At 35.7% G+C, this 8,849-nt stretch overlaps 1 protein-coding gene across 1 annotated transcript in view; it reads left to right on the forward strand.

The window, feature by feature from the left end:
• Window positions 1–8,849, forward strand: part of OXCT1 (3-oxoacid CoA-transferase 1) — a 163,052-nt gene that overhangs the window by 35,423 nt on the left and 118,780 nt on the right. The window contains 1 exon segment of the mRNA XM_044681320.1: window positions 2,575–2,635. Coding sequence (XP_044537255.1) covers window positions 2,575–2,635 — 61 coding nt within the window.

The following is an 8,849-nucleotide window of genomic DNA, read 5'->3' on the forward strand; positions in this document are numbered from 1 at the left end:
TTATGCAGTACTTTTAATGATTCCAATCTTCTTGCAGCAGAAGTCTACCTCCTTAAACATTCTTCTTCTGATCCTCTATAGCTTTTCATCATGCAGCATCTCAGTGTCTGAGGGATCAGAATTGTAATTCACCCAAAGGACAGTGAAGGGATGTTTGCTTTCTTCTTTTACTATCATATTATAAATGTACTGCTTTTATTGGGTGCAAACCTCATCCTTACAAAATATCCAAACCTATCTAAAGGTCTGATAAGCAGGGGATTAAAGCATATTCTCAAAGAGAACTTGCACATTATCCTTTCTAATTTCTAAAAAGGAAAAAGAGGGTGTAGGGATTATGTGGTGTTAATTTTATATTTGATCTCTTGAATTAAGACATTTCTGAAGTACAGCTAATTTTAGCTTTATAGAAGTTTTAAATATCATCTATCTTATTGTTCCTCAGTGTATTGTGGGTCTACAATATATAGTATTTTTTAAAACAAGAATGCAAAAAAGAGATGATTGTATTTTTAATGTAATTTGGCAGTTAAGTAATTTTCTTAATACTATTCTGATCTCTTTCATAAAGAAAGCCTACTGAGGCATTGTGCTCTGTTGAAGGGGTACCCACACCAATGAAATCAGGAATCTTTTGAAGTACTGAAATTTTTTTCTCTTTATAAAAATTCTATTACTGTGCTCTATTTCTGTGCAATTCACATAGACAGCTATAAGCATTAAATGATGATAATTGCCCACCAAGACCATTTTATCTCTAATAATATTTCACTCCATTTGTAGCTAAGATTTGATGTGGGATGCCATTGAAGTTTTTGATTCCTGGTGACAAAGGGAGCTGGATTACTAAGAAAATTAGGGTGTACTTTTAAAATGTTTTGCTGATTTTTTTCCCCTCTATATGCCTGGTTCTTTCCAATATTCACATTACCCTTTCCCCAAGTTGGATCTTCCCTTGAAACAAAGGGAAAACAGTTTAAGCAAAACTAACAACAGGATATTCTCATGTTAAATATACTTAAGTCTACATAAAATCATAGATTTAGAACTGGAAGGAACCTTAGATCAGTCCCCTCATTTTATAGATGAGAAAGCTCAGGCCCAGAAAGGCTAAGGAACTTGAGCAGGATCACATAGTTAATAAATGTCTAATGCAGGCTATGAACCCAGGTCTTCCTGACACTAGGTCCAAATCTAAGTTCATTATATTACTCTGCCTCACACATGGGTCAGACCATGAAATATCTGAGAGAAGGATCATATCCCCTGGATTAAAACATTTTTATACCTTGCCTTCTATTATGAGGATGATCTGAAGTAGTAACCTCTAAAACTACATAAGTAATCTAACGGGTTTAATAATCTTACAAATACCAGTGTAGAAATCCTGACATATCATAGCTTCACGAACAAGAATTTATTAAATGCTTACTATGGGCCAGACTCTGGACTAAGCTAAGATACAAAGAAAAGCAAAATAAGACCTTTCTTCCTTATGGTCTGATTCTGGCGCAGTTAAGTGATACAGTGGATAGAGCACTGGGTCTGGAATCAAGAAGACCTGGGTTTAAATCTGGCCTCAGACATTAGCTGTGAGGCCCTAGGCAAGTCACTTAATCCTGTTTGCCTCAGTTTCCTCATTTTAAAAATGAACTGGAGAAGGATATTACAAATCATTCTTGTATCTTTGCCAAGAAAATGTCAAATGAGGCCAAGAAGAGTCTGACAAGACTGAAATAATTGAATAAAAGAATAACATACTTTACATGGTGCTTAAGTAACAAGAGATAAGACCAAGTAAAGAACATAGATGTGGAAAACTCACTTCCCTCTTTGGAATACATTGATATATTCATTTAGAGACATAGAACACATATACTGTGATATTACAAGAACTCATTTGATTTTGTTCTGGGAAAGCCATTCATTTAGTTTGTGTCTGAACATCTTGTAGGAATTTAGTTTTGAAAAACTATTGTTAAAATAAGCTTGGAACACTTGAAAGTGCTCTGTAGTTCAGCTGCTTCTGTAGGGTACAATACTATCAAAGGAATCATTAGAAAATGGTCTCTACTGGGACTGATCTTTATGGGTGACTCAGAAATCACCAAATGATGTTTTGGTAATTTCAGCAAGATATTTCTGTTGGATGGAAGATGGAGTTACTGCTTTTTCCCATATGGAAACTTACTCCTTTATATTTCTAAATATAAAAATGAGAGCAAGTTACTCAGTGAAATGTTTAACTATTGAAGCAAAATCATATCCCCAGTAAAAGGCTTGGGAAGGCTATTTTCAAAAAGTGTTGATGATTCATTAACATCCAGTTTATCTTTATGCTCATGGGAATAGGTATGATGAATAACTCCTTTTCTTGTGTACTGAAGACACTCTTAAAGTAAGACAAATGAAAGGGCCAGACTTTTCTCTATAAAGCACTTGTATTTCTTATAATAAGAATTGTCCATTTCATATATCACTTTTTTTGAACACTGACACAGATTCATAGAATTTTATAGCCAGAAGGGACAACTACTTACTGCCTTTGTCTTTTCTCCCTTCTCCTCCCCCTAGGAAAAGTGCAAGGAATTTCAACTTGCCTATGTGTAAAGCTGCAGATACCACAGTAGTAGAGGTAAGAAAAGGAAAGGGTGGTATTTTTTAAAGTTATTGCTTATATCTTAATAACAATATATCCTATTGATCCTATTTACCAGTGAAGAAAAATGTTATATCAGAACATAGAATTTTTATTTTTCTGCTTTCTTTAGATATATGTGTGTATATATACACATATGTGTATAAACATCTATATTTACATTTATAACATACACATATGTATGTATTTTTCAGAATGACACCCATTTGTAAACTTTATTGAACATTTAACAAATGAGATTTTGCCATATCAACTTTATGGTCATGTTTCATTCTGTCATGTTTTAATAGATACATCAGTAAACTTGTATACAAGTGTTCAGAGGTGGGCAGCTGGGATGTGAAATTTGATCATATTAAAATAGTTGAAAGAGATGGAAATATTTAGAGTATAGAAGAATTGGGGATGTTTTGGGGGAAGAGGTAGTTGTAATAAATATGAGAAGGACTGTCTTATGAAAGAAAGTAGAATTATTTTTGTGTGGCATCAACATGAAACTAACAATAATGAATGAGAATTATAGGAAAACAAATTTCAACTCCCAAACAAGGAAAAATTTCCTAATAATTATAGGATTGGAATTAGTTATCTTTTTAAGGTAAGGAATTCTCCATCATTGGGAGTTTTCAAGAAGAGGCTGGATATTTGCTTGTAAGAGATTTTATGATGGGGTTAAGGTATTTGGTAAAGGGTTGGCCTACATGATCTCTAAGTCAATCCCTAGTCTTTGATGAACACTAACTGAAGATAGGAGAATAGGGTTGGAAAATGCGATTAAGTAGGGAGAAAATTAGGAAATTAAGAGAATTCAAAATGATCATAAAAGGCCAATAGGATAAGATTTAATGATACCAATGTTGATCCTACATTGGGTTTCAAAAACTTAACTTCTTGTACAAGTTGGGGGGGGGGAGACTATAGCTAGAAATAAAGTGAATCACTTTTTCATTGTACTAGTAGTTTTAACTTATGAAATAGGCTTAATGACCTAATTGTACCACATTTGTCCTGAAGACTGGCTGTCAACTTTCAGCTAGGACTTTTGCTAAAATGGTTTTATGTTGAGGTATTATGTCAGTGTATTTTAAGAAATTAAATTAGATGAAATAAAGTTATTCACACCTCTTCTGAGTTCAAGAAGGCATTTTCTAGGAAAATAGCCTCTTTCTATCCAGTTTCTATATCTTTCCTTCCAGTCAATCTTAAATAATTTTATTAAATTAAAAAAATGACCAATAGTAACTTACAGTCTGCTGGAAGGAGAGTTGTACCAGTATCCTGCACATTGTAAGAATCTTTCTCTTCTTAATTGCTATTAACCCTCAGAAGGAAATAATAGGGAACCTAACTGTTCAGGCCTTTGTGTCTTCATCTGTAGTCTGAGAGTGCTGGGCTTTGATGACTTCTGAGGTTGCTTTCAGCTCTAGATCTGTGGTTCTTTGGTCTGTGGATGTTGGCTCTGTTCTGAACAGTACTCCCATTTGGGGTGGCACCCTCAGATCAGTGGGGATGCTCTCATTGATAAATGTAACTAGCTCTTCTTGCTCTAGGGACAGATTTGAAGAATCATATATAGTGGAGACACGCTGGATTTAGAAGTGGTTATAGTCCCTAACCCATGGACTTTTACCAAGAAGTTTTGAGTTTGATCTTCCATTTACTTTTTGGATAATCTCTTCTGTTTTGGGAAGGCCTGCTTCTAATATCAGGAGCTATTTCTACCTCTGACATTTGCTTATAATGTTACTTACATCTCTACTCTCTAAGTTAATAATATTCTTTCCCAAGCCTTATTTCAGCCTGCCTTTGCTAGCAGCTAGATGGCATGGTGGAAAGAGCACTAGACTTGAAGTCAGGAAGACCCCAGTTCCAATCCAGCCTCAGATGCTTATTAGCTGTGTCACCTTTCATTTTTGTTTGCCTCAGTTTCCTCATCTGCAAAAATAAGGATAATTAGGCAGCTAGGTGGCTCAGCTGTTGAGAGCCAGGCCTAGAAATGAGAGGTCCTGGGTTCAAATCAGACACTTCCTAGCTGTGTGACCCTGGGCAAGTCACTTAACCCCTATTGCCTAGCCCTTACAGCTCTTCTGTCTTGGAACCAATACACAGTAGATTCTAAGATGGAAGGTAAGAATTAAAAAAAAAATGGGGATAATAATAGCACCTACCTCTTAGAGTTTTTGTGAGGATCTAGAGAGATAATATTTGTAAAGCACTTAGCACAATGTCTGGCACATAGTAGGCACCTATTATGTAATATAAATGCTTGTTCCCCTCTCCCTGAGGGATGAGAGGAATTATGGTAAAAAGATGGCTGACCTTTCCCATTGAGCATGGAGTGGCAGGAGATGAGTTTGAATTCAGACTTTTCTTTCCTATGTGACTTAACATCTCTAGGACTCATTTTGCTCATCGGAAAGCTGTAGGGCTGTATTGTATGGTCTCTTAATTTTTCTTAAAGCTTTATATCTATAATCCTGTGATCCATTAAAATAAAATCAGCTTTTGAATTTCAGTGTTTATTAAGATCCTCCCAGGAGATCCCTTGTTTATTTTGTTCCTTCAAGGGTGAATATTCCTAAATCACTTTAGATTGAGCTCTTCAACCTCTCTTGAGAAGACTTCATTTCCTCCCTCAGTAGACTTGACTGTCTTAGAACATTTATAGTCCAGTTATATTGTGCTCTGCTCTAATCAGTCCATATCTGGAGTATTAGGTTCAGTGCTGGGCCATTGGCAAACTAGATTAACTCAATCACAAAGTGAGCAGGAAGTGACAATAGAATAAAATGGAGATAATGAAAAACAGAAGAAACTTGGGGGTTTTGCTTGGAGAAGAAAAGAATAAGGACAGATGTGATAAGGATCTTCAGATATTTAAATGGATGTCATGTGGAATAGAGATTAGGTTGCAATGCTTAGCCCAGAGAACAGAACTGGAAGTTAGTGGCTGGAAAATGTAGAGGCTGATTTAGGTTCAATATAAAGAAAAACCTTTTAGTCATTAGAACATCCACAAGTCAGATGGGCAACCTTAGGAAGTAGTAGAAATATGATTGTTGGGAATGTGGTAGAGATAAGTTCTTTTGGGATCCAGGTTGAACCTTTCCAGTGTTTTAAGATTCTGTGATTCTACAAATCACCTAAAGAAACAGTGAAGGTTTCCCTTGACTTTGCCATATATACTTAGGTAATAAGGAAGGTTTTTTTAAAAAAAATTTTTTTATGCCTACTTCATACCTATATTTTAAAAATTCAAACTCATTTTTTTATCCTACTCATTTCTGAGTCTGCAACTCATTAGCATCCTTTCCAGTAATAATCCTTTATTCTTCTTGAGCTTTACTTCCTATTTTAGTCTAAATAGTTTTAATACATTGAATGTATTTTTGGGTTTATTTTGGGTAGAGCCATTCTTTCATGCCTTCCTCTGATCTTTTTAACTTGATGAGCCATCTTATTTTTTGGAATATCCGTCATAACATGAGCCATGTATGGGCCCTAAAATTTTAGAGGTGATGGGGACCCCAAGATACAATTAGCATGTCATGAAAAAAAATGTATGATGAGAAAAGAAGGAAGTTTAGTTATGCGGTAAGAACAGGGACAGCCATTGGACTGTATCCTTCGAATGTCAAGAGAAAGTGAACAAGGCCACATTGATGAGATAATAATTCCATTTGAATAATAATGATAATAATAGCTGACATTTATAAAAACACTTTAAGGCTTACAAAGGACTTTACATATATTATCTCATTTGATGCTCACATCTCATCATCTAGTCCAACCCTATTATTTTGCAAATGAGGAAATTGAGGCTCACCCAAGGTCACACAGCTGGTTTATGGCAGAGTTAGAATGAGAATATGTCTTCTCTGATTCCTAGTTGAATTCTCTTTTTATTGTGTCATGCTGTCTTCTCTCTCTCAAATTCCATACCATAGTCCTTTATTTGCTTTCTGGTACTATGTTCTCTCTCTGAAATGGCAACTTGAAGCACTTTGGTGTTAACAATGTAAAAGTCTATAATAGTGGCTTTAGTTTCTTGGACTTCACTAAAATATGGGCATAATGTGGACACTAACTTGTGTTAGCCTCCACCATTTCAGTCTTAACCCCCTCCCTCCCTTTTCCCACCTCCTCTATTTCATTGTATGAGAAATTTATCCTTCCTTTGTATTGTGTACCAATTTGGGAGTTGTATTTTATATAAGCTCTTTCTTGGAGCTGTATGGAATTGAAGAAACAACAAAATTATGCTCATTTTCTTAATTGGTTTAAGTGCTAGTCTTGGGATATTGGTGGGGGGCCAATGCCCAAGAGTGTTCTATTCATGGCGATAAGCATTATTGTCATGGAGGACTACTGTCCAAGACTGTTGGTTATAGGGAACTCCCCATCGAGGGAATTCTTGCTGCCAAAACTCCAAAACTTGTTGGAATCTTCTTTGTAATTTTTTAACCTGGTACACTGAAAAATTAGGTAATTCACCCAGAATCAGAGTAGCCAGTCTAAGTCAGACCTGAGAATTGAACTTAGAACTTCATGGCTTCCAAATCTGCTTTCTATCCATTATGACTCACTGTCTCTTTGAAAAGCAAGAGTAGCCAAGAATATTTTTCTTTTATCAAATTCTTTTTGAATTTGCTTTTTTCGATTTTTCAATTTTCAAAATTGAATTTTTGAAGAATGATATCTTTTATTCATTTTTTGTGTACCTCAGGATTGGGGTGAGCAATGTAATTTCTATGATAAAAAAATAAACAATTCTACTTTTTTGGGGGAATAAGTTAGGGCCCTATTTTACTTCTCAATCCTGATCCCCACTCTCATTTCAATATGTGGGGAAATTATTCTTCTTCCTTTGAATTATGTACCAATCTAAGCATTGTACTAATTGTATGTCAGTCTGGGAATTGTGTAGAATTGAGGAAACAACGTTTTGCTTATTTCCTATAACTAAAAAAAATACCTTATTGCCCTTTTTCAAAAAATCTCAAGCATTTTTAGGTTTAACCATAAAGTTATGACTTAGTGAAAACTGGTGGCATTTTTTTTTCTGTGTATAGTAATTGGGTGATTATTAAAGAGGCAAGTAGAACAAGTGGGTGCATATACAGATTTGGTGTACACACCACAAAAGTATCTCTTTTTAGCCCAGACACATTATTTCTGGACTTTCTTCCCTTTGAGTGGGTGAATTCTTCTATTGTAAACTTCATCACTGAAGAAGTGCAACGTCAGCCCATGGAAATGACTCTTTGGTGTTGATTTCTTGGTGAATAGAATGAAAAGCCATGAAGACTGCTGAATTTTCAGGTCAAACCTATTTGGCCTCAAGGTGAGGCTTCCCAGTGCTGACTACACCCCTCTTGAACAAAATGGCTAGTCCTTGATAGATTACCACCCTGCTTGTTCCACCATTCTAGGCTCCTCTGGAAGACAGTCTGTCTGCTTTTTTCTGAAACGTGCCTTATAATAGAAAATTGAGTGGGGAGGGACAGGGAGTGTGAATCACTGTCAGAACTGGAGGAGTCAGGAGAATGCAGACGCCTGGTGTGTGCTGTCAAAAAGGTCGTCTGACTCACAACCACATAAGGTTGATGAGGAAGACTGTGACAGAAATAAATTACACAGCTTGGTTTTCCTTGGACTTTTGGGCTTGTGCTTTGGATAAAATGATGATAAATCTCCAGAAATTTACATGTGTCTTTTCAAGTGCATTTAGGTTTGTCTTTATTACTTTTTTTCTTATCAAGATTTTTATTTTGTGTGCATGTGTGTCAGTTCTACTAGCATACTTGAGAGCCTGACTTCCAGGGTTTATGATTTCTGCATGTTCTGTACTAAGGCCTGGCACAGTCAGTCTTCCTTAAGAGATAAAATTAGATGAAAAGCTTAAGGGTTCTGCTCATCTGCCTTTCTTCCAACCAAGCACTTGGTGTTTCAGTTTGTGTATAGGGATTGTTTGACTTACAGTTTGTGCAATACCTGAGTAAATCAGATTGTAAGTTAATGATGTTTGCACATCACTTCCTCAGTATAAGCAAATAGGATGTTGATTGTCCTAATCTTAGATGATTGTAACTAAAAACAACTTTTAGTATTCTTTCTTTCTCTCTTACTACTTCCTTCCTTCCTTCATTCCTTCCTTCCTTCCTTCATTCCTTCCTTCCTTCCTTCCTTC

This window comes from Gracilinanus agilis, chromosome 1, assembly GCF_016433145.1.
Source record: "Gracilinanus agilis isolate LMUSP501 chromosome 1, AgileGrace, whole genome shotgun sequence".
NCBI classification, from domain to species: domain Eukaryota; kingdom Metazoa; phylum Chordata; class Mammalia; order Didelphimorphia; family Didelphidae; genus Gracilinanus; species Gracilinanus agilis.